This window comes from Podarcis gaigeae (assembly GCF_964106915.1).
Source record: "Podarcis gaigeae genome assembly, chromosome: 4".
Classification (NCBI taxonomy): Eukaryota; Metazoa; Chordata; class Lepidosauria; order Squamata; family Lacertidae; genus Podarcis; species Podarcis gaigeae.
In genome coordinates, this window is record NC_139677.1 from 29135934 (window position 1) to 29163114 (window position 27181).

A 27181-nucleotide genomic window follows, 5' to 3' on the forward strand; every position below is an offset into this window, starting at 1 on the left:
TCAAACGCATCAAAACAATAACTGATTTGATCCCGAGAGGAAAATGCAATTGAGTATTATTATTATTATTATTATTATTATTATTATTATTAATTTATTATCTATACCCCACCCATCTGGCTGAGTTTCCTCAGCCACTCTGGGCGGCTCCCAATCAAGTGTTAAAAACAGTACAGCATTAAATATTAAAAACTTCCCTAAACAGGGCTGCCTTCAGATGTCTTTTAAAGATAGGATAGCTGCTTATTTCCTTCACATCTGAAGGGAGGGTGTTCCACAGGGTAGGCCCTCTGTCTGGATATATATTCAACTTCCTAGGATTTAATTCCAGCACCGTTTACACACTTTAGATACTTTTATTTTCTTCATTGTGTTTCGCAGGTTCTGTTGTCAGCTGGCTTTCACACTGTGTAGAAAAGCAGGCCTTTACTCAGGGGTAGGAAAACTAATGGTCAGAGGCTGAATGCAGCTTTCCAGGACACAGCCCTCAACCTTCTTCTTAGGCCATTCATTCCCCTTCCCGATCCACACACCCTTTTCCCAGACGAAAACCCTCAGTGGTCGGGCTCTGCAGTCTCCTCAACTGCTTTTTTTCTGGCTGGAATGTGTCCTTGAACTACGACAAGACCTCTTTTTGGAGGAATGAGAGATACGTGTGGGTTGTTCGCATATGTAGAAATATATTGGCTTTTTGGTGTGCAAAGGCAAGAGTCACACCTGTTGCTCCACAACCTTTGCCCCTCTCCCCACTTTTCACCAGCATGTGGCCCTCAGGAGGTTTCTGATGAGGGACGGCGGCCCTTGGGTTGAAAAAAGTTCCCCCACCCCTGGTATAAACTGAAATAACTGAACTTAAATCTGATCTTTCTTGTTTGTTCATCTTTCCACCCATGAAAATTGGTTTGTTACGGCTTCAGTTTTCTCTCTTCCAGTGTTTCTGTTCCCCCTCCTATGAATGGAGCAATTGCAGCAGAACTTTGGTCACTGTGATCTTGCTGAAATATCAGCACACAATTTGGGACACAAGCATTTTGGTTTCATCATGATTTCCTGTCACTTCAGCATTCTGTTTTTCTTCCTTTTCCTGGTGTATCCGCTTTCACCGGCTGCAGGTATGACTCACGAAAAACTGTCATAATGTATAAAGTTGAAATATTTCCTTTTCTTGTAATTTTCTTATTGAAAGTGCAGGGCATTTTTGAGAAAGGATTCAAAGGCTTCTAAAGCTTCCTAAAACCAAACTGTTTTGTGTGACACAGCTTCTCATGTGATTACCATAATGATTTAGAAAAATCTGCTGCTAAGCTTAATGGTTAACCAAATTCCCCAGTGCCTCACAGATAGATCAAAAACCAGGTTTTAAACTGAGAGGTCAAAAAAGCAGCAAATCTGACCAACTCTTTTTTATGTATTTCTAAAACCACCATTATCAATTATTGCTTCCATGTAGTTTTCTCTTTGTTGGTTATTGTTTTGTTTAAACAGAACCTGTAGAATAATATAATGCAGAGAGAAACCTATATCACTGTGTTGTCTCCACATTCAGGATTTTACCAGTAATTTTACCAAAATTACTGAAAGTTTTTTTTGGGGGGGGAGCAAATTTTCTGGCATTCACAAAGCTAAAGAGGAAGGGCCATAATCACAAAAAATTGTGATTCTTTACATTTTGTGAATTATTAGTAAACAAGTTGTGTGAACGTTGGCTCAAATAAGTGATATGTGAGTCTAGCTATAGACTAATCTTCTTTACAATCATAATCTGTAACTATTCAAACTTATGTATTATTTGTGATACACATCAATTGAAAATAGAGGTTAAGTTATTCTTTACTGGAAGAATAAAATGTGACTAAAGCTAAAGATGGTAAATATTTGTTCCTGGGTTTCTTTTGCTTAATCCAAAAATACAATTTAGTTACTAAACTATTTGAATGCAACATAACAGGAATAATATTTCTTTATAGAGTCAGCTTGTTATTTGACACAGAGTCAGCTTTCAGAGTGCACATTCTTTGTCAGACAGATGTTTGTTTTGGGGGAAAAGAAAAAGAAACCTTGTGAAATATAGATATGCTGGGTTGTATCCGACAAGTCATGCTCAGAGTAGACCCACTGAAATACAGGGACTTGACTTACTTAAGTCCATTTATTTTGGTGGGGCTACTATGAGAATGACTTACTTAACTATCAGTCCCCACTATATTTAAGCCCACTATTCATGACTTTGAATTAATGAAGTAAATTTGAACACTTGCACTCAAGTGAGGAGCTAATCTTAAAAAGATAGACTTGGGGGGAAATTGCATGCTCACAAAGATGCACATGCCTCTTAATTAACAGTTGTTTGGATGCAAGGAGCCATGCAGTCAACTTTGTTAATTTTAATTATATTTCTTGAATGTTTCATTGGAAACTGCGTTTGGATCTGATGGGGAGTAGTTTCTCTGTGGGCTGGACAGAGAGGGTTATTTTGTAACTCAAAAGAAAATTACAATGCCCCATAAGACAATGAACAGTGAAGTATTTTTCTGGCTTGAAGCATTTCTACTAGGACTGTGCTAAGTATTCCTCAATTTTGATGTTTATTTTGAAATTGCTCAAAACAAATTTCACCCACACTGCCCTCAGCCTCATTTCCCCTCACAACTGTTTCTCCTGGTTGGTTGTGGTGATCACATGATGTGTATGAGCAGGGCTTTTTTTCAGTCAAAATGCCCCCAACAGTCAGGAGAGAGACCAGACCATCCTCATCAAAGCCCTGCTGTGCCTCTGGCTCACAAGGAGCCCAAAGGGACATCCTCTGCAGGGATCCGGAGAAGATCTCTGAAATATACTTGGAGTCAAGTGTGGATTTCATGCTCTTTATTCAGCTCATAGTAGTGAGGAATGAAAGTTCCCCCCAAATATCTGCTTTATATACATTATTTACACAATGGGCCGCACGCGATTGGCTAATTCTGGGATTCTCCTGTAGGCCAATCAGGTTGCGGAATCACTTTCACCTGGAGCTGGATTGGGTGGCTCCTGCGGACCAATCAGACTGCTGAATTCTGAATCCTATTGTTCTAGGACCAATCAGACTGCTGCATTTTGGATCCTATTCAACTCAGCACATAACAGTCTCCTTGTGAACCAGAGGTGTAGCAGGGCTTTTCTGAGTCTCTTCAGCCCCCCAACAAACAGCTGACATGTGGGAAAGCTGTGCTTCAGCTGAGCAAGCCCCAGATGCTCTGGCTCACGTGAGCCTGAGAGGCGCAGTGGGGGCTCGTTAAGCTGCTCATCTGAGGCATGGAAGGCTCCCCTTGCCTCAGCTGAGCAGCCTCAACATGCCTCTACCTTTTTGTCTTGGAAAAAAAGCACAGTTTACCAACATAGCTTTATGATACCCTTGACAAAAGTCATATGGGTTGCTACCACCAGTAAGGTGAAATAGCAGTGAAGGCAAATGAGGGCAAGAAGGAATTGTTGAGCTGAGAAACGGCAACCTGGAGACCAGGGGACACTGATCCACACAAAATCCCCCCACAGAATGAATTTTATACTCTCCAAAATGGACATAAAATACAGTAATCTCAGTTTAGTTCCATTCCCTGCTTTTCTCATCTGTGGAGATATCCCTAATAACTGTGGTTTGCGGAGGCAGAAAGCCAATGATTTTTTGGTTTGTTTTTAAAGTCTTCTTAAAGCATGAGGAAGCAAGCAGTGTGCTACAAAGGAATAAGAGAGCCAACACCATACTTGAAGAGTTGAAAGCGGGATCGCTGGAACGAGAATGCATGGAAGAGAAATGTTCATTTGAGGAAGCCAGAGAAATCTACAAAGATAGTGAAAGGACTGTAAGTATTGTGAAGTAATGGAAGGGCATCTTCCCATTTTGATGACATTTGACAAATCTGTATTGGAATCAATGGTTTATAACAAACTGAACCATGGTTTGACATTACATGAGGAGCCACTGGCTTCATGCTTTTCCTCCCCAATCCCCTTGCTCACTCCAATTCCCTCCCAAATCCAAACCAGCAAACTGTGGGTTGTGCTCACCCTCCAAACCAGAACTGCAGACCCTGATTGCAAGTACAAAGTGTAGCTTGCCAATTTGAATGTGATTTGCAACTTCTTGTTTGGAGGAGAATCTTCCAGTTCTGATACTGTATAATAGCAAAAAGGTTCAGTCTGGTTCTTGTGTCTGGTAAAATGCCTGTTCTGCCTTTGGTGAGAGATGTTTGGTTTTGGAGATGACTTGTTTTAAATGCATTAGTGGGAGTTGATAGATCTGAGATTCTTCAGTCTTTGCCAGGCCTTGGGGATAGATCTCTGAAGTGCATCATATCTCTTGTACAAACACACGTAAATGTAATAAATGTACGTACAGTACATGAACAACATGTGGTGTTCAACGTACCATTTCCTATGTTGCATCTGATGGGACTCAATTTGAAATACTGGGCACGGCATTTATAATTTCCTTGTGAAACATTAAGCGAAAGAACACACGCCCAATTGGCTTTTGCATCACCAAAAAAGAACCTATTGCAGGTGAAATTAACAGAGCAGACAGAAAAGCCCCATCTGTGATACTGGGGAGTGTCTGAGTGGGATCAGCCAATTTAAGAAGCAATTCTTGGTTCAAAAATAGGGAAGTTACAAGTAAACCCAGAAGTAAACTAGTATTTTGAAGGTTAGTAGATGACTTTTCCCAAACTGTTACTGTATAGTGTAGATGCTGTTTTACTTAGATATTGCCGTTTTTATGCTCATTTTGATTATTTCTCCTGTATCTCTGTCCTTTTCTACTCAGATGGAATTCTGGAAACAATACACAGGTAAGCCGACTCATGCTAAAAGAAAATTTGCTATTGGAGCTCTTCCTAGAATTTTTGCTGACACCTGAGTGTTTTCATAGATGCTAATGAGTGTGACTCCAACCCTTGTCAGAATGGTGGGACTTGTCATGATGAGTACAAGAAGTACAATTGTTACTGTCCTGAAGATTATGAGGGCAGAAACTGTGAAATTGGTAAGATATTCCTATCATCCATCTATCTATATCATCTATCTATCATCTATCTATCTATCTATCTATCATCTATCATCTATCTATCATCTATCTATCTGTCTATCTATCTATCTCTATAACATTTAGAATATAATTCTGCAGGTCTTTTGCAAGGCATTTGGTGAATTAATATGTTCTCATATATTTAGGCCCAGAAACCAGACTGAAGTGCATTTATGACAACGGCAATTGTGAGCATTATTGCATCGATATCCCAAATGCAGTACGACAGTGTTTCTGTGCAGAGGGATATAGGCTGGGAAGTGATAAAGAATCTTGTATCCCAGAAGGTAAGGTATAGAACACATCACCACACCAGCTGTATTTCAGGTTACATCCATGTTCTGATAGATGCCAGAGAATATTTAAAAATCTTTTTAAAAAAAATAATCTTGCAATTTTAATTTAAAATAAAATGGTAGGCTAAAATATGATGGCAGAAAAAAAGATTCCTTGCTATACCCCATTCAGATAAAATTGTTCTTTCCCACTTAGCAGTTGTATCTTTACTAGTTTACAAACTGAAATATTTACTTTAGGGCTTCAAATACTAATCCAGCTAAACCAATTTTAACGTCATTGTTCCCAGGATCTAACTACTGGCAGTGCAAGGAAAATGCTTTATGCTGAGTCAGACCATTGATTCACATAGCTCAATAGTGTCCACACAGACTGGCAGCAGCTCTCCAGGATTTCAGATGGGCCGTTCTCCTTCCTGGAGATATTGGGGATTAAACGTGGCAGGTGCTCTACTGTCCTGTTCTCCATTTTCAGTAACTATACAGTGGTACCTCAGGTTGAGAACTTAATTCGTTCTGGAGGTCTGTTCTTAACCTGAAATTTTAGCTTTAACCACTTTAGCTAATGGGGCCTCCTGCTGCCGTCGCGCCGGCAGAACACTATTTCTGTTCTCATCCTGAAGCAAAGTTCTTAACCCGAGGTACTATTTCTGGGTTAGCGGAGTCTGTAACCTGAAGCATATGTAACCTGAAGCGTATGTAACCCGAGGTACCACTGTACTGCATGGATATCTGTCATGCCGCAGCAGTACAGAACTTGTGTCTGGAGTGCAGATTGTGACTTTGCTGGGATATATGCATCAGTTTCAGTCCAACTACTCCCGCTTAACTGGTTTGTTGACTAGGCCAGATGTGACTGTAACAGCCTGTTGAGAATGAGGCACAGAAATTAAAAAAAGAATTGCATGTCACACTCTTTCAATGCATTCAATCAGTGGATTTAAAGGATTTCACAATACAAAACTCCCACCTGAGAATGAGCTTTTTTAATAGGAAAGGGAAAGGGTAAGGAACCCCTGACCATTAACTCCAGTTGCGAACGACTCTGGGGTTGCAGCGCTCATCTCGCTTTACAGACCAAGGGAGCTGGCATTTGTCCGCTTCCGCAGACAGTTTTTCCGGGTCATGTGGCCAGCATAACTAAGCCACTTCTGATGAAACCAGAGCAGCACACGGAAACGCCGTTTACCTTCCTGCCGGAGCGGTACCTATTTATCTACTTGCACTGTGTGCTTTTGAACTGCTAGGTTGGCAGGAGCTGGGACTGAACAACGGGAGCTCACCCTGTTGCAGGGATTCGAACCACCGACCTTTCGGTCGGCAAGCCGAAGCGGCACAGTGGTTTAACCCACAGCGCCACCCGCGTCCCATGTATTTCATAGTAGTTAATAACAGAAGATTGGAAAGTTGCGCTTAAAAACATGGTCACAGTATTATAGTCTGAAAGCTCAACTGTATGTTTCAAAATATTATTTACTGGCATTTTGTGATACAGACCGAACCCAGAAGTGGAGAAAGGTTCATAATCATGTTTCATGCATAACAAAAGCTACATCTTTTTGCAGTTGATTATCCTTGTGGGAAAATACCACTTCTGGCCAAAAAAAGGGAGGACCGACAGGGAAGAATTGTAGGTGGTTATACCTGTCCTCAAGGTGAATGCCCATGGCAGGTGAGTCTTCAAGTAACTTTAGTACAATTCTCTGTCTGTCTGTCTATCTTTGCATCAGAAACACTGAAATGAGGGAGGGGCACAAACAGGTTCCTCTTGACTTTCCATACACTGCACGGTGCATTAGTGGGAAAGAAAACTGCCAGATCCCTACATTTCAAAAGAGACAAAACAATATCCAAACAAAACCTCCAACATAACATTCACAAAGTGGTAAAACATTGCAAGGTGTTCAGTGCAGACAGGAGAAGCTTGTCTTGTTTTTTAAATGGCTAGACAACCATTCCTATACTGATACTTTATACTAAAAAAAAATCATTTTTGAAAAAGTTATAAAAATTAGACTGATAATAGGAATAGTAACAACACATTCTTTGCACAGCAGTCAAACAGCACACCTATTCATGAGGTGTGGGCAGGGGTAAGAAACATGAGCAAGAAGTTGTATTTTGAATGTTGGGAAGCGCAACCTTGAGGGAGAACCAGCACAAGTTTGCTTTTTTATTTTATTTTTTGCTTTTTTTGCACAGGAACAGAAAAGCCTAACGTGTAATGTGCTTGAATGGAGGTCAAACCCAAAGATATGTGTGCTGTTTGTTTTGCTTTTGATATTTGGTGTGTAGTTCTCTGGGAAAGAATTCTTAACTTGGCACCTTTACACAGTGTAAACCACCTCTCGCCTCCCACTGTCCAAAGCTGCAAATAGCTCTGGGGGCAGAAAAAAGACAGGCATAGATGCTGTTCACTCAGCTCTCCCCCTACGTACTAAGTTTTGTAATCACTCTTAGGATGCCTAGACCCTTGCCTTTGCTTTGGTATCTCAGGTGCTCTCCTTGGCCAAAAGGACCTAAGAGCCCTGCTGGGTCAGAACAAGGCCTGTCAGTTTCAGCATCCTATTTCCTGCAGTGGCCGACCAGATACCCCTGAAAGCCCACAAGCTACAGATGAGAGCAACAGGATGTTCTCCTGCAGTTATCTCCAAGCAAGTTAGTATTCAGAGGTGTTGAAAACATGTGATTCTGGTGGTAGTACATAGCTATCACAATTTATCTTTCAGGAGTTCGTCTAATCTCATTTTAAAGATGCCTAAATTGGTAGCCATCACTACATGTTCTGTTGGCAAATTCCGTAGTTTAACTATGCTGAATCACCCTTTAAAGCTGTTTTTAAAGGACTAATTTTCTTGCCTGTCTTAAATCTCCTGCCATCCAACTTAATTTGATGCTCCTAGGGTTCTAGCATTATGAGAGAAAGAGAGATAGAAACATCTTTCTCCCTACTTTTTCCACACCTTACATACATTTGTAGTCAGTCACACCCCTCCTTCTCATCTGTTTGTTTCCCACAAACATTGTAACTTTCCCTCATTTGGAGAAGTTGCTCCAGCCTTCTGATTATTTCAGTTCCCCAAAATTTTAAGTGTCATTTAAACAACCTAGCCATTCCATTCAGTTGAACACATTACCGGTAGATGTGTTGACAGTTTCTTCATAAATGCCAAGTAAATCATGTTTCTTGTAAAGGGTTTTGTAGTGATGGTTGTTGTATTTTCAGGCTCTCATGATAGAAGGTCAAATGCAGAAGTGTGGAGGTGTTCTGATTGCTCCATCATGGGTAGTTACTGCAGCCCACTGCTTCTCACAAACACGCCGCGAAGCACTCAGGATAAAGCTGGGTGAGTACAGTCCTCAGTGGAATTGAGAAGATAACGAGAGGCTGGCAATTATGCTGTGCTGAAACTACATAGAGCTTGATCCATATGGTTGGACAGCTGGAACAAGCTTCCCTGGTAAAGTGGAGAAGGAGGTACAAGATGATGATGATGATGATGATAATAATAATAATAATAATAATAATAATAATAATAATAATAAACAACAAACAAACAAACAAACAAACATTATTGAGTTCTATGCCATGCAGGGAGCTCAAATGGCCAATAACTGGATCACTGGGTATGTAGATCATGTAAGACTGTCAGCGTAAATAATTGGACATCGGAATCTGATCAGTGTGACACATTCCGCTTCTAGAAACACAGCCTGTAATATGAATCCATCTGTGAGGAGACCAGGGCATTCCATTATGCCCTTCCTTTCTTTGACATAGCATTCAAACTCTCAGTAAAGTAGCTTAAACTAAATAAAATATTATGCAGGTAGAATGCCAGCAGGGGCATCAAGGTTCCTGGCTCCCTGGGAATGTATTTGTTCCATTGAGACCAAAGTGGCAGACCTGGAAAAGCTAAAAGATGCAGAGAAGCTGGCAGATAAGGCCTTCAGGGATGTTACAGCTGTGTCCCATTCCCACAGTGAATGTGTCACATTCTCCCTGCTGTCAGGGAGAATGAGGTCCCAGGGAAGGAAATAATTGCTCTGGGGAAGAGTACCTGCTGGAGGTTCAATAATGGGAAATTATTATGCCATGTAACAAGAAAATAATCAAAAATATAACCATTAATGACCATGCAGTGCTTCCAGACAACCTGTTTGTTGAGTGGTCATCCTGATTTGTTTCCAGGGAGATTAGACAGTGTTGGCTGCATAATAACAAATTATTTTGATTAGTTTGCATGGAAATTGGATGATGATAATGATGCATCAAAACTAATGTTATTCCACACATTCCAGCACATTTTCCTGTTGCTTTACAAAATGTCCAGTCTTGGGAAAGTGGGTTCTTTGATGCAAAACCTCCCAATCAGCTATAATTGCACAACCTAACTTTGCCAGTGTGTGACGCCAAAATAAGGACAATCTTTGTGCTATTAATCCTCTCTGAAGATGAGCCTAAAGACCTGGCTCGACTCTGAGATCTGTGCTATTAAGAAATTTTACACCTGTTACTTAACAAATGTTCCTGCTTTTCCAGGTAAATACAGGATAGACCAGGAAGAAGAAGGTGAACAGGAAAGAAGAGTTGCTAAAATCATAATCCATGAAAAGTACTCTCCCAAAAAAGTTGAAAATGACATTGCCTTGTTGCAGTTAGCGACACCTGTCAATTTCACAGATTACGTGGTGCCCATATGTTTGCCTCAGCAGCGGTTTGCTGCAGATGTGCTGAGCTTCATTGAATACTCTACAGTGAGTGGATGGGGGCGTCTCTTAGAAGGCGGGGCTACGTCAGCCACACTTATGCAAGTGAGACTCGTCAAAATGCATAGGAAAGAATGTGCTCAGCACACTAACTTAAATATTACAAAGAACATGTTCTGCGCAGGATACCTTGATGGGAGTCGAGACTCTTGTGAAGGTGACAGTGGTGGGCCTCACGCCACTGAGTACAGGAACACGTGGTTTCTAACAGGGATCGTGAGCTGGGGTAAAGGCTGTGCGGCAATGGGAACATACGGAGTTTACACCAATGTGGTAGAATACATTGGGTGGCTAAACAATCACATGCAGAATACCTCTAGCACTGCAGTTGTACTTACACCCTCTCAGAATTAAGGCCTATTGAGTTCAATGGGATTTAATCACAGATAAATGTATACAGCATTGCAGCTTTCATTAGCACTTTTCTTGGGTTTTTTTTTGACACTTGTTTTTCAGCATTCTTCGAACATCGTATATCAATTAAAGGCTATATACTGAATTAACACTTACTTTTATTCATTTTCACAAGTTTATTCTTCATATACTGTTTATAATCGTAGTGTAATCTTTAACATTTTTCACTTACAACAAGAAAAATAAGAATTTGATTTGATTCTTGCATTCTTAAAAGTTTCAGTACAAAAGAGAGTGGACACGCATAATTCAGTTTGCATAAGGCAAAGTATTTAAAGTGATAGGGGATGCTGTCTCGGCTTTGTTCCTTTCTCTCTACATGGTTTGTGAATTCTATGTACATTCCCATCCCTGCTCTTACGCTTTTAACAACCCTGTGAGGTAGGGTAGACTGAGTTAACCAATATGCACATGCACCTGATTTAAGGTACAGAGAAGAGCAACCAAAATGATCAGAGGATCACCTTGGGACCACCTTCCCAATGAGGAATACAGATGAAAGGATATGTCAATTATGGTTCTCCCGGTTGCTTACTTTTCCAATCTTAAATTCAGTTCTCCACATTTCTGCAACAGCTTGCAATTTTAAAAAAAGAAAGAAAATTATTCAGCATTTTAGTGCAAATACCTCCTAGTAACCAAGCTTTCGTGTGCAGTTTTGACCTAAGGTGCGCATTTTTGCAAGCATGTTTGAATATTATTTTCACTAACGTAATTCATTTCTAGGCACCTTCACCCCTAATATATGCATTTCACTTCTTCCCTCTTACTTTCTTGTTCAGATACTGCAAAAGGAACACCCATGACAAAATGTTTTTTGGAAAGGGGGTGGGGAGAGACTTCATTAGGAACAAATTGCCCAAATGGATTTGTTTTGAATTTTTTTGTGAACAGAGGGCTTATTTCCGTAAATGTAATCAGCTTTTGACTTACAGACACACTTCCTCTGTGTGCCTAAATATCTGAGGAGAAAAGCAAGGGAAGCTGCTTTCTGAAGCATCCAGGGCACCACTTTGCCTTTATTCTGCCTCTTATGACCTTACTTGGAAAAGACCAGGATGTCTTATCATTCAGCACAATAATTTGGAGACTCCGTATCCAAACACAACCCCATTTGTTATGTGTGATAAGAGGTGCAGCCCAGCAACAGGAAGTGTGCTGTTTGAACCTTATTCACGACTAGCCCCTGCAGTAGAACAGTGTGTTGTTTTTCCACCGATAGGCATCATGGCTAGCCAGCTGTTCCTCATTCTGATTCTCACTTCTCTGTCAAGTTTCCTGAAGGCAGAAAGAAATGGTAAGAGAGCCTTAAATAATTTCTCTCTCTCTCTCCTTGCAATTGCTTTCATTTATTTCGAATAAGAATTATTATTTTTCCTTTGTGCGTAGGAAAAAAGTAAGGGCCACAAATTAGGAGAAGTCTTCTCCACCGAAAGGGTCTCAGTATATTATACAGTATAATGCATCTTGTTTGCCTGTGTATGGTGTGGGAATTAATTTCTAGGCTGCATATGCACCATACTTTTAAAGCACTCCCCCCCCCCCAAATAATCCTGGAAACTATAGATTACCCATCACAGAGCTACGATGCATTGAGGAACCACAGTTCCCAAAATTCTTTTTTGGGGAGTGTTGCTTTCAATGCGATTTAAATGGTGTGGGAAAGCACCCTGGAATGCAGTTCTGCCTGTCAGATGGTAAAAATACCTTCTCTTTCAGCTACAGGGGTGATGGGAGAGAAAATGATGTACATGACAAGGGAAAGAGCCTTTATATAGCAAATAAATGTTTCTGATGAGGAAGGCAGAAACATATATCTAATATTGTTCCCAGAAAAATAAAAAGTGTGACGCAGAAGGAGTTAATAAACAAGAAACGGTGAGAATGATACTGGAAGTAATGTTTCTATGAAATGAAGAAATGCACCTGGTTTTAGTTGTGGGGGGGGGGGTATCATAACATTTCACAGATCAATGAAGTTGTGGCAATAAATTTAATATGCTTATAATAATAATAATTTATTATTTGTACCCCGCCCATCTGGCTGGGTTTCCCCAGCCACTCTGGGTGGCTTCCAACAAAGATAAAAAAAAAATTAAAATGTCACACATTAAAAACTTCCCTGAACAGGGCTGCCTTAGGATGTTTTCTGAATGTCAGGTAATTGTCTATCGCTTTGACATCTGATGGGAGGGCGTTCCACTACCGAGAAGGCCGTCTGCCTGGTTCCCTGTAGCTTTGCTTCTCGCAATGAGGGAACCGGCAGAAGGCCCTTGGCGCTGGACCTCACCGTCCGGGCAGAATGATGGGGGTGGAGACGCTCCTTCAGGTTCTCTCAAACACACCAATGCTGCTATGAACAGCATAACTTCATAAAAACTTCACGTACAATATAACAAGACCCCACTGGCAATCTGGAACGATATTTTTAAACAAGTAGCTGGCTTTGGTATTTTAAATTCCTTTTTATGTCATCAGCAAAAGCAATATAGGCTTTATGAATGTTAACCCCCTGTTAGTAAACACTTGGTTGGGCATGGAAGCAAGCCATGTTAATTTAACTGTAACCCACTGTTGAGTACGGTTGCTTAGGATTATAGTGTATATCACATGCAATCGGCCCAGTCGAATGATGATCTGTATTTCTTCATGTGCTACCATGGGAACTGAAGTGGCCGATATGCGATGGGACTAGGGGCACGGAAACAATAGCATCTAGTGGAAAAAATGATACCGCCCCATTTTGGGTCTTCATAAACCTCTTCTCAGGAGTCCTCAATGGTTGGCAGGGAATAGGTCAGGCAAAAGGTAGTATTTATTCACACCACAGGTAGTTAAAATTATGGAATTCATTGCCACACACGATGTAGTGATGGCCACCAGTTTAGGGGACCAAACAACATGATGTTAAGTGCAGCTTTGCACTTGATGTGCAACTTAAATGCTGGGGGAGGTGGCTGATAATTATTAGCATAACAGCAGATGTGCAGGCAAAATAAGCCTTTCCTCACCTACCTGCTTCCTCCTCCATGCAATTGAAAACTTCAGAGGAGGAATTTTCAGGGTGATAGGAGAAGTGAATAATTTGGGCAGTGGAAATTGAGGGATAGAGTTGAGAGGAAAAAGGTATGAAAGGTGTAAGCCAGAGAAAACAGCTGGAACAGTCAAAGTGGGAGATGACCAGAGCATGCAGCTGAGGTTTTAGCTGAGATTTTGCAGATGAATCGGTAGATTTCTGCAATGATTTGGGGGGTGAGGGGTGGGGAAAGAGGAAGAACCAAAGATAAGGCCAGAGCTTTGTGTTTGGCCATCAGGCTTTAGAGGCAGAGCCCAGGGAGTTGGTGAGAGAGAGTCAACAGAGCATCAACAGACTACAGACCCTGAAAGGAGCAAATGACAAAAAAGATGGAGTGTGTGCAATTTTGAAAGCAACAAGGTGATGCCTGCGAAAAGTGACTGCTTACAAGATGTGCAGAGTGGCAATCCCAGAATGGTGGATTTTACTTCCACATCTTCGTGGCATGTAGTGAAATCCAGTATGGTGGTCTAAGTAGGAATTTTTAGAATTCCTGAGACATAGACCAGGGAAGTCTCCTGATGCCTGTGTTATCCACCCACCCTGCAACTACAGGCTATTATGCCACCTGTTTCTTCACCCCATGCTGTATGGAAAGAGAGCATCCAATAATTGTGGGAGGTTTCAGAGGGACTTTACTGCTGTGGGTGTGTACACATTGCTGTTTCCTCTGGTTCCAGTGCACCCACACCACCTCCCTTTTTGATCCGTGTACACATGGTGTTACCTGCCATGCAGAGTTATCCTGTAGGTTCTTGAGCAGTCCTGCTGTTTGATGTGTTTTCAATTCAATTTCCAGTTTCAATTCAAAAGGAAAACTTAAGCCAATTTCACTTCACAGCTAAGCTGAAGTGTGTGCATTTGAGAAAGCCATTGCTCGTGCAGGGATTACAGCACATGCGCAGACGGGGAGCGGGTTGCAAGGGGTGCAAAAACCCAACAGGTAGTGTGCATCAAGTGAATACATTCCCTCCTCCCACTCTGGTGTGTACAACAATTGCAAATGCCACTTGAAATGCAGTGGGTGTGCTGGGTTTAGGATGAGCTAGCTGTTTTCAGCTGCAAAATGGGAGTGGCTTTCTCCTTTCCCCCCCAAGTGAAATATGAGAAGGCTGGAAGCAAAGTAAGTCAACCTCCTCTAGGGAGCAGCAGCCACCACAAGCACTGGGTGGCTTATCTTCACTCCATAGCCAGACGGTCTAGCCTAAGAACTGAATCACTTGCCCTGTGGATGCTACCTCATACAACATGCACATGAGACGGAAAGAGACAGAGAAAGAACCACGGTATGCTTTCTATCACAAGCAGAGACATGAAACCATGTGCAACATTTATCTATAAATGCAAAACAGTTTTCCGTAATGTGTTTTGAAATTTGCATACGAGACATGTGTTGGTTGTTGTTGTTTTTTTCCTGTTTTTTCTTTAGTGTTTCTGCAGGATAAAAAGGCAAACAATTTTTTGGAACGAGTAAAGCGTGCCAATTCTCCTTTTGAGGAGTTTAGGCAGGGAAACATTGAAAGGGAGTGCATGGAAGAGAGGTGCTCCAAGGAAGAAGCCAGAGAAGCCTTTGAAAACCAAGAGAAAACTGTAAGGACAAAGCTGGCCTATGTGTTTGCTTTACCTTCATATGACTGCTGCTTTCTGTCCTCTGTCCTCTGGAGCAAGATCAAAGCAGGGCCGACAGCTATGTTCTACCAGCCGTGCCTTCACAGTGGAACTGTCAGCTGCATTTAACAGCTTCCTAAAGGACGTGGGTGGCGCTGTGGGTTAAACCACAGAGCCTAGGACTTGCCGATCAGAAGGTCGGCGGTTCGAATCCCCGCGATGGGGTGAGCTCCCGTTGCTCGGTCCCTGCTCCTGCCAACCTAGCAGTTCGAAAGCACATCAAAGTGCAAGTAGATAAATAGGTACCACTCCAGCGGGAAGGTAAACGGTGTTCCCATGCGCTGCTCTGGTTCGCCAGAAGCGGCTTAGTCATGCTGGCCACATGACCTGGAAGCTGTACGCTGGCTCCCTCGGCCAATAAAGTGAGATGAGTGCCACAACCCCAGTGTCAGTCATGACTGGACCTAATGGTCAGGGGTCCCTTTACCTTTTTACTCCTGCAATACCCTAGTGTTCTCTCCATGTGCTATTTTCCCCTCTTCCTCCCTACTATTTCTTCCTCCAGCTGGAGAACAAACTGGAACCCAGCCATATCTCTCCATATCTCTCTCCCTAAGCCAGGAATGAGGAATCTGTGACTGTACAGACGTTGTTGGAATCCAACTCCCATTAGTCCCAGCCAGCAATGTCAATGGTAAGAGATGATGGGAATTGTAGTCCATTGACATCATTCTGCAGGCTCCCCATCCCTGTCCTAGACAAAGCAGAGGAGGGGGGAATTGTGGGTAATAGTAATGAAAAAGGGAGTGGACAAGCAGGAAGGGACAAGACTGTTGATTAATACCACTCTGACATCTCTGTTGTGAAGGTGCACTCAGTAGTGTGTGGTTGGCCCTGTTTTTATATTGCATCTTAAATGATACGTTTCCCATGCTTACATATATGTGTGCAGCAGCTGATTCCTTTATTAATATTTTATTAACATATTTCTATTATTTTTATTACTGTACAAAAAGATCTGAGATACAGTGGTTGTTCATAAGATATAGAACGGTCAAGACCAAAAACATAAAATCATTAGAAATATTAAGAATGTTAACAGTGTAGGTAACAAGGTATTAAGGACACTTCAGGCATAGAAGCTATGGTGAGTTAAGAAAAACAGGAACTTAACACTGATGTGGCATACCTATTAGAAATATTAGAGTGTTACAAACATTACAGTGATGAAACAAAATTAACAATACAGCAGCTACCTTCTTTCTTGCAACACATCATCTTGTTTATTTACGTGCCAATTTTACTATGAAACTAGAATCATAGCATTGGAAGAAAGGTTTTCTGCTTATCAAAAGAGGGAAAAAAGAAAAGCATCAATCCACACCTTTACATTGCATTTCTCTTCTTCCCCTCTAACACTTTATGCTCCTCTCACACTTCATAATAAACTCAAATATTTTGTTCAACGCACTGAATGGCCAGAAGCCATTTATTTAATTCCAACCCCTTATAATTCTCAGATTCTTTCATGAGTGGTCTGTTTCACCCTTACCTATCATAAATTATGGCCATCTGCTCAACAAGCCAGAAAGACAAGAATAAAGGTAATAAATAAATTCCACAGGTAGGAAAGGGGGGAATCTGCAAGTGATAAAGGGGGAACTCTGAAATAGCAACCCTCCCTCAAGTTGCCTTAGTCCAGGTAGTGCAATATTGTCTCTCAGTTAGCTAATGCTTCTTTTTTTTTGTATTTGGTAATGGCAGTCAATTGCTACTATTAAACCAAATGCAATTATTTTTTGCAAATAATCCCAGATCTGTTTGAAGTTGTGAATATATGCACAGCTCTTGCTGATACTTGACACAGTATTCTTCTTAATCTACCCGCCCTCCCACCTAAGGTCCCAAGGTGGGTTACATTACAACACAACGTTAGTACTGTTTGCTAGATCAGTTCAGGTGGCTTAAGCAGTTTCCATTATGCTAGGCGGCAGGCTGTAGCAGAAGTTGGCAGAGGACTGAAATATGTCCTTAATTGGCATACTCTGTCTATACTGTTGGCCTGTCTATACTGGTCCTCAGTTGGGTCACAGCCTGACCTAAGGTGGATCACAAAAGCGGCACTGCTGCCCATTGAATATGAACAAGTGGGTCTACATTTCTTGATGGGTTCTGCTGAGTCTGTTTGAAGACTATCTCATTGGGGTGAGTAAGGATCCAAAGTAACAGGTACACCTGTGCTTCTGGGACAGTGGTCACAGCTAGAGTGAAGTAAGGCATTGGAGCTCTAACATGGCCAGATTATGGGAAGAGCTGCTGCTGCTGCTGCTGCTGCTGGAAGAACTGCTATATTGTTGTAAATAAAATCTGCTGTTTTCTTATTAGGAGGAGTTCTGGAATGTGTATGTAGGTAAGAGATGCGTCTGTTTTTTTCAACCAAATATTTCTTTAAAATACTGTTGATATGTATTAGATAAGAAATAAATTAGTTGTTTCATTGGGTAATATCCAACTAAGGCAATAATCCAAGTAGATTTGAGTTGCTTGACTTCTATGAGTCTACTCACAGTATAACTAACATGGGATATACTTTATTTATTTATTCATTTATTTCAGATTCAATTGCATTTTTTTAGCTGGAACAGTTTTTAGTTGCTCCAAGTTATTGTGAACTACTTTGATTGTGACAAAGGAATTATAGCTCCATGTTTTAATGCTCCCCAGCCTGTATCTTAGTAGAAAACATGTTCAGAGATGCTAAATTGTGTGTTTCCACTCTCCCATGGCTGCATAAAACTGATAAAGGAAGACCCTATGCCACATATTGACTGATTGGTGCCTTCAACATATATAATAACGAAAGCAAATATATATATATATATATATATATATATATATATATATGGCATTTGAAACAATAGAATATATATGGCATTTGAAACAATATATATATGGCATTTGAAACAATAGAAGCAAGGCCTGCTGGAAGAGTTTTAAATTTTGGTGGGGGTGAGAGTGAGAGAGCTAAAGCAAACAAGGGATTACAATCCACATTTGCAAAGGTGGCTTCCTATTTTCAAAGGATGGCAGCAACTCTTAGAGCTGTGAGCAGCTGTTTCAAGAACTTATGATCAGCATTTTGCAATAGGAATGAAAGCTGAACCGTTAGCTCTTAATCTATATGTCCTACACATCGACAATAAGTGTGCTTATAAGACCCCAGTCCAATAGCAAGTTCTATTAATTTCAGTGGAACTTACTTCAATATAATGAGCAGGATTTAGGCACAGGAGCTGTAGCAACAGTGGAGCAGACCACCTTAGAAGCTGGTGGACTCTCCTTTGTAAGAGGTTTCAAAGCAGAGGCTGACTGGCCACCTTTCAGGGACATCATAGTGGTAGATGCCCTGTGTTGACAGGAAGTTGGACTAGATGAACTTTGGAGAGCCAGTATTAAAAGTGACACCGGGTAACCTCATATTTTCATTCTTAACACATTCATTAATACCTTGGATAACAAGAAATTATATTACAAATATATATATATATATATTTTCCAAATGCTAGATGGGGACCAGTGTGCTTCAAACCCTTGCCATGACCGTGGAACGTGCAAAGATGGCATTAATAAATATACCTGCACATGTTTGGATGGCTATGATGGGCCGAACTGTGATAGTGGTAAGTTGTGTTTCAGTTGCAAAATAGCAGTGGCTCTCTTATTTGTTGGTTTATTTCACTACGTTCTCTGGCGGTGGGCTCCATACAGCTTCATACAAACACCCTAGGCTGAGACGATACGGAACAGCATTTCTAAATATGTTGTTATGAATGTGGGAACTGCCAATGCCATTTCTCTTTCTCTGTCTCTGCTAGTTTTCCTTCCGGCTCGAAGGTTGTTGGTCTTCCTCCCTCCATTTTCTACTTCAGGTGCACGTTGCTCCCAGGCCTTCTCTTCATGAAACACAGATCCCATTTTTAACAGGCCACCCCAATCCCTGCCGAACTGTGGTCTTTGTCCTCGACCAGAGTCTGTGTTCCTTTGGAGAACTGAAGACATGGCAGAGGCTGTCGTAGCTTTAAGAAATAGGATTTATTCACATATTTACACATGAATTTAGGTGGAGGAACTACAGATCTTACAGCATGTTCATCTCAAGAGGCACTTGTCCCTCACAACAGTATAGTATTCGAGTCCAAGGCATCTCTCCCAGCCAGCCAACCTAAATCGTCCTGCATTTTTCAGCTATTCCAAGCTTTGTGAAAGGCCCCTAAACTCTTCCTGTCTCATTACATCTAGTTACCCCGGCAACTTGTCTCTCTTCACACTGGGAAATTAGGAGCCAACTCCTGGAGTTCGTGGGGACTTGAGCCTCACAAAGTTGGTGGACTTTGTTCATCAAATGCTGTGTGTGCACTGCGTCATGTGATAGATTATGTGGGGCAAGGCTTACCCAGGCCCCAACAATATTTTATTCATGTTGGCACCCCTGACAGTTCTCTTGCATTGCCAATAGCCCTCAGTGGCTCTACATTGTTTTGTAACAGCCCATGCTTGGCCAGGTCCTTTTGCATAGGCTAGGCCAGGATTTACTCTGCAGCTTGTATTCATCCCTTCATATCCCAAAATCTTACCATTTATTAATTTATTGGTTTAGGGGACTCTCCCTCCACCTAGGGACGCAGGTGGCGCTGTGGGTTAAACCACAGAACCTAGGGCTTGCCGATCAGAAGGTTTGCGGTTTGAATCCCCGCGAAGGGGTGAGCTCCCATTGCTCAGTCCCTGCTCCTGCCAACCTAGCAGTTCAAAAGCACATCAAAGTGCAAGTAGATAAATAGGTACTGCTCCGGCGGGAAGGTAAAGGGTGTTTCCGTGCGCTGCTCTGGTTCGCCAGAAGTGGTTTAGTCATGCTGGCCACATGACCCGGAAGCTGTACACTGGCTCCCTCGGCCAGTAAAGCGAGATGAGCGCTGCAACCCTAGAGTCAGCCACAACTGGACCTAATGGTCAGGGGTCCCTTTACCTTTACCCCACCCACCCACATAAATAATATGCTGCACAGCACCAGCTGGGAACTAGAGGCAGACATCACCTATCATTTCAGTTCCCTGATCCTTTTAAATGTTCCCTACGGTGAGATCCTATGGAGGGGAGAGCTTATACATCAGACTGCAGGGCTGAAGAAAAAGTTCCTCTTTAAATGTAACTTGAGCAAAACAGGATTCCCATATGTATTAGATAAGTATTTAAGAATGCTTCTCATGGCCATCTTGCTGATCACTGAGAATAAGATGCTGGTCTGATCCAGCAGGTTTGATTCTTATGTCCCTATGCATTTATGGTATCCACACAATGGTTGCATTTGCTCATAATGGTAGCTTGACTATCTGGCTTATTGTGTTTTATTGTGAATGAGCAATTCCTGCCAAATTGTTACTACCCCACTCCTCCAGGGATTGTGGTTTCTTTCTCCCTAGCAAACCACGATAGCTAGCCAGTCCTGACCGCGATTTGTTGTTCTTTTGTTGGCTTGCTGATCGTGGCTTGTTAGGGAACAACAAACCATGATTTCTGGTTCAAACATAAACGAGGCTTCCTGTTTTGTTTCTCCCACTGGAGCAAAGCACACAGTTTTCAAAATTGCTGCTACGTCTTGGAGGACGTTATGCTCAGGCTTGCGGTCATGAAATGGCTAGACTACAAACCAATTTTCCTGAAAAGCAGTTGGTTTTTCAGTGACCCTCAACAATTGCCCCATTTGTCCATTGATAGACCTTTAGCTTATACAGTAGAGAACACAAATATAACCCAGTGCAAAAAAAAAAAAAAATGCCTTGAAGAATTTGCAACCTAGAGGAAAATGGCTCTGGCTCTAAGTAACATTTTAACCATTGCCTGAAGAATGTGTGTTAATTTATTCTTCAGCACTCATGTATTTGTCTTTTATACAGTCATACAAAGATCCTGCAAAGTGCAGAATGGTGGCTGTAAGCAGTTCTGCAAGCTTGTAGAAAACAATATTGAATGCTTTTGTGCCAATGGATATATTCTGGAAAACAATGGACAATCCTGCATTCCTACAGGTATGAAGCCATTTGTTTGGTTGAAGCAACTTGTTATAATTATATATTCTTATTTTGGGGGTGCATTTTTAATGCATTGTCTTTTTTAATGCTACCAACAATTTAATTTTGAATTTGCTTTTCCCCTTTTTACAAGGATATTTTCAAACTTTCTTATCTCCATTTTTTCTCTTCATGTTCTGAAATAAATCCATAAATTTCAGGATTCTTCCGCCGTCTAAAGTTGTTGTGTCTTCTATTCACAAAATAAGTGAAAGCAGAGGAAGAGGGATATGGGCTGGCATATTGATGCTGACAACGTTTTCTGGCTACTGCAAAATTAAAGTCCTGCATGCACGAAGAGCACCCATATCACAATAAATAGCCATTCAGAAGCATCCATAGAATTCGTTATTTTGACTTCTACCTTAAAATAAATCATAGTACCCAAAAATATATATGTTAAGACAGATATTGGAGGGACTATTTCCCCCCCTCGTTTTTTCCTCACCCAACAATATCAGTGTTTGTTTTTTTAAAGAATTAGTTACCATTAGCCACAAAAGATGCATTTTAAAGTTAAACCCCAATTTCATATCTAAACCTCTGTGATGTTCCACATTTATTTATTTCAATTTGATTTGATTTGATTTATATACTGCCCTATGCCCGCAGGTCTAAGGGCAGCTCACAGGATAAAATCATAATATAAAACCACAAAATACTTCTATCTACACTTTGTGTTCTACATCCTTTATTATTGATATATACAGTGGTACCTCGGGTTACAGACACTTCAGGTTACAGACGCTTCAGGTTACAGACGCTTCAGGTTACAGACTCTGCTAACCTAGAAATAGTACCTCAGGTTAAGAACTTTGCTTCAGGATGAGAAAAGAAATTGTGTGGCAGCAGCAGGAGGCCTCATTAGCTAAAGTGGTACCTCAAGAACAGTTTCAGGTTAAGAACGGACCTCCAGAAGGAATTAAGTTCTTAACCCGAGGTACCACTGTAGTTTGTTTCTAACTATGAGTGCACAGATTCTGATGTGGTTTAAGGGTCAAAAAGAATTTGATTTGACTATTAAATCTGAAGGTCCTTTAGCTGATATTTTCCTTTTAAGGTGACCTATGTCTTTCCTCTGTGCTTTTTAAATTTCATCATATTTGAAAGGTGCAATGAAAAGATAGTTGGTCACAGGAAAATTAAGTAATCATAGGTTGGTAAGGCACTCTTATGAATGTTTATTCAAAAATAATGCTCCATTGAGTTCAATGGGTCTTTGTCTTCTGACTTCCCTTCTTTACCTACTTTGTCCACCTTTCATCTTCCTGGATCCGAGTCACATCTGGAGCCAGTTTCTTGACCCAGGGCTGGTTACAGGGAGCATATGACTCCCTTTTTCAAACAGCTCCACTGGCTACTAATCTGTTTCTGGGCACAATTCAAAGTGTTAGTTATGGCTAAGAAAGCCCTAAACAGCTTTCGGTCAAAGCTGTCTGAAGGACTTATACGAACCTGCTTGGGCTTTGAGATCTTTGGGAGAGGCCCTTCTCTAGCTCCCACCACCCTCACAGATATGCTTGGTAGGGATGTTGGACAGGGCCTTTTCGGTGGCTGCTCCCAAACTTTGGAATTCCTTCCCTAGAGAAGCTGGACTGGCTCCCTCCTTGTGAAACAGGTGAAAGCATTCATGTTCCAACAGCCTTTGGAAACTGGCTGCTTTTAATGAGGGGCCTTGTGCCGTGCTTTTTTTTGTAAAAAATTAATAGATGGGAGGGGGGGAGAGAGGGAGAGATTTAATTCTATGGATTCTAATTTTTAATTATTTTTTCTATGGTTTTAGTGGTTCTTATTTTTATCTGTAAGCTGTCTTGAGTATCATCAGGGAAAAAGGCAGGACATAAATAAATATAATAATAAAAAGAATATTTCAGCCTTCCGAAGGAAAAGGCATATTTTAAAAGATTGACTTTTTTGTTTCATTGGCGCAAGTTGGCTTGGTTGTGTTGTCTAATTTAAAATGCCGGTTTTTCAGTTCCATATCCATGTGGTCGGATTCAGAAAAAGAAGGTGGCAAAGAGAGAGGCAAGTTATTTAGAAGAGTTGGATTATAATGACACACAGATTTTCCCAAGCCCTGATCCCCAAGATGAAGAGCCATTGTATGGGGTCGAAGAAGATCCTGACGAGGACCGTGGTGTCAGAATAGTTAATGGAGAGGACTGTAAACTGGGCCAGTGTCCTTGGCAGGTAAGTTACTCTGTCATGTATCTTGTATAAATATTATATACTCGCTTGCTATCCATATTTAACAGTGGACACTGATTCTATCATTTTTAACTGCTCCCATATTGTATTCAAGTGGGGAATAGCAAGGGTCCCCACTCCAGGCTGTGGCTGGCTGGATTACCTGTTTTTAAATTTATTTTCTTAAGGCAATAAATAGCTTTTACAATAAGAGATTCAGGGCTATGGGCCTGCAACCTTCAGCCTCATCAGGTTACCCACAGGACTTCAGATTCTGAAGTAGACTATGTAGCTCATGTTCCATCCTGACCGAATCTCTTTTGGAATTGAAGTTTGGCGATTCCTTAACCAACCCTGGGCTCTTCCCATCAAGGCATTTTGCTGCCTGAGGCAAAGGGCAAGATGGCATCTCTTCCATTCTCTGTTCATAAACTCTTACTTCAGCCTTAGTTGATGGGGCAGAGTTCGTCGCTACACCTGCAGGCAGCAGGCTGAAGTATGGGGCTCAGGCCAGGCTGTATGGCCCTCACAACTTTTCCCACTCCTTGCCCCTTAGCTTTCCCCTGCTGCCTGAGAAAGCTGCCTCATTCTGCCTAATGGTAGATCTGGCCCTTCTTCTCATTAAACCCCCGATAGAAATGCACCACTCAAGCACTTAAAAGTTGCTTTTGTAAATCTGCTCTTTTCTTTTATTCCCTGTCTTTGTATGTCCTAATTTGTCCGTCCCCCCCCCCCAATTTGGCTCTGCCTTATTTTGATTCTTACAGGTGTTCTAGAAAGAAGACTCAATACATCCTACGATGTCATTTCTCCCTCAGGAAAAAAAGCTACTTACTCGCACAATCCTGATTTTTGTACCTGCTTCTTTTTTCAGGCACTTCTGATAGATGATGCAGGAGAAGGGTTTTGTGGAGGCACCATTTTGAGCCCAATGTATGTGCTTACCGCGGCTCATTGTATAAATCAGACAAAAACGCTGAAAGTTGTTGTTGGTGGGTATTTTTGATTTTTGTCACCTATTCAAAGACGCTAAATTGTAAAAAATAAATAAATTGGTAGGTGAGGTACACAGAGGTTTTTAGTTTTAATAGTTTTTAGTATTTTACTCAATATCTCACCAACATTCATGTTTTGTAAATAAGCCTTTGGCTGTGAGCTGTGGTTGTGTGTGTGTGTGTGTTACTGATCTCATGTGGGATTTTTAAAAGAATAAATCAGAAGTGGGCAGGTGGGTGTGAATGAATTGGGTATGAACTGTGAGTCAGAGCTGCAAATGGTGAGTGTGCGCACACACACATATATCGAGGTGCATAATACCCAAGCTGGACAAATTATTCTGTCACCTGATGAGAGCAAATCCCACAAGTATTTCCTCCCTTTCCTGGCAGGAAAAATGCAACAATAACAAATTGCCTTCGGTTTCCAACCTTTTTGTGACTCCTGAAATAAGCTGCCCTCGCTATGTGTAGTGGGAAGATTAGTCCCAGAAATATTCCCAGTAGCAGACTACTGCAGTTCCCAGAATTCTTTGAATAAAAGAATGCGCTTCAAATGTCCTTCAGATAGGAAGTGTATAGTATGTATGCAGGCTTAGAGGAAATGCAGTTCATCTTGAAGATACTTGCGCAACCCTTGCTTTACCTCTGGCAGCTGCCACAGAATCTCAGAAAATATTGCCGTTTTCATCCCCCTTCTCTGTACTTCGTTCTTTCTTCCATTGAATTTTTTAAAAATCTATTTGTTAATTCGGTTAAACGTATTATCAGGTGTCAAATAATAGGTGTCAGAATTATTATCATTATACATCCAGAGGTTGGGGTTCTGGGAGGGTGGAAAGACATACTTTTGTGAGCAAGGACTGGATGAGTTGGGAAAAGATCGGCAAGTTTTGTATTTATTCTGGATCAAATGTCATGGACAAGTGTTGTTGTTTTTATTATATTCTAACTGGGGGGGGGAGAGATTATTAACAACACCACCCATTTTGAATACCAATGCACCTCATATTTATATCACGTAATAATTATACTGTGTTGTTCTCACGCAGGGGAAGTGAACACAACAGTGAGTGCAAGAACAGGGACTGTTCATACAGTGGAGAAGATATACGTACATCAAAAATTTGTTTTGGCAACCTATGATTACGATATAGCCCTCATTCAGCTGAAGACCCCCATCCAGTTTTCTGAAAACGTGATCCCTGCATGCCTTCCCACTGCCGACTTTGCAAATCAAGTGCTGATGAGAGCAGGAAAGGGTATGATCAGTGGCTTTGGTCGCCTCCACGAAAGAGGCCGAGTATCTGCCACGCTCAAAAAAATTGATGTCCCCTATGTCGAGAGGCATATCTGCAAGCTGTCCAGCAATTTCCCGATCACTGAAAATATGTTCTGTGCTGGTTACCATACCGTAGCCCAAGATGCATGTCAGGGAGACAGCGGAGGACCACATGTCACTCAATACTGGGACACTTATTTTGTGACTGGTGTAATCAGCTGGGGGGAAGGGTGTGCAAGGGAGGGAAAATATGGGATTTATACCAAGGTGTCGAGATTCATAGGTTGGCTGAGGAGAATAATGCGTCCAAAGCTGTAACACGGTGGAGCGTGAGAGGACAACCATTGTCTCCCTGATCATGGTTTATTGTCGTGATTCACACAGGCATTTCCACGGGTGAATTAAATAGGTCGCTTTGCCTAGGACTTAAACCAGCCTCTGCCAACCAGGATTATTTTTGGACTATAACTCCCATCAGCCTCAGCCAGCACAGCTATGCTGGTTGGCATTGATGGGAATTGTAGTACAAAACATCCCGAGGGCACTAGCTTGCTGAGGCATGACTTACACTATGTTACTTTAATGGCCTCTTCATTTCAAAAGCCTTGTTCAGGTGTTCTTCCAGAACAAGAAAGATCAATATAGTATGTAGTTTTGCCTAATGCAATGCATTCTTGTATGTTATTTTCATTTATATGTACTCTGTGCCCACCTAGTACATGCATTTTTGTGCACATTTACTTGTCTGGAGAACTGGATTGCAAAATTCGGAGAAGTGCTAGTTTTGAAGGATGTTTTGCTTCATGTATTCTTTATAGAAGCACAAATTCCGTGTTAGCCTTTAAATGCTAACTGAACTGAATTTCTTCCCCCGTCCCTATAATGCCATAATAAAAGAAAGTGTTAACGTTTATCTGATGGGAAAACGCTATGTTGTTATACATCATTTTCAACAACGCATCCTTTACAGTAGCAACAAATTATATGCCTTGTGGACGCTGCTGGGTTTGTTTTGTTTTTTGAAAGCATGTTATCAGGCCATGCGAGTTGAGAGCTGCCACAGAAAGTTAGTATTCCAATCTGTTCAGAAATCACAAATCATCTGCTAGCCTGCACCTGAATGGGCCAACCTCCCTGTATTTATCTGGCTAGAGAATGTACATAGGTAATACTTGATGATCTTTGTTTCATTCCATACGCTGAATTGTAGCCCCATTTTCTAGTGACTCGCAATCTCCCAGTCTATAGCTTGGCAGAAAGCCTGTCCACTAAATTGTGTGTGTTCTCCCTCTTGTGGCCACAAAGTACCAATGCAGAAACAGTGTTACAGATGAGGGATTTTGATTCAATAGAATAACATTCAGCG

At 41.4% G+C, this 27181-nt stretch overlaps 1 protein-coding gene across 1 annotated transcript; it reads left to right on the forward strand.

Moving 5' to 3' along the window:
• The first annotated feature begins 349 nt into the window (after positions 1–349).
• LOC310842808 (uncharacterized protein) lies at positions 350–26728 on the forward strand. The gene is made up of 17 exons (XM_083734947.1): positions 350–1112; positions 3679–3839; positions 4802–4826; positions 4907–5020; positions 5209–5349; positions 6924–7030; positions 8585–8705; positions 9902–10480; positions 10585–10599; positions 11510–11839; positions 15048–15208; positions 17612–17636; positions 18793–18906; positions 21178–21309; positions 23327–23541; positions 24413–24530; positions 25586–26728. The coding sequence occupies exons 1-17, from the start codon at positions 956–958 to the stop codon at positions 26131–26133; spliced, it is 3063 nt and encodes a 1020-aa protein (XP_083591073.1). The 5' UTR covers positions 350–955; the 3' UTR covers positions 26134–26728.
• The last annotated feature ends 453 nt before the right edge of the window (positions 26729–27181 follow it).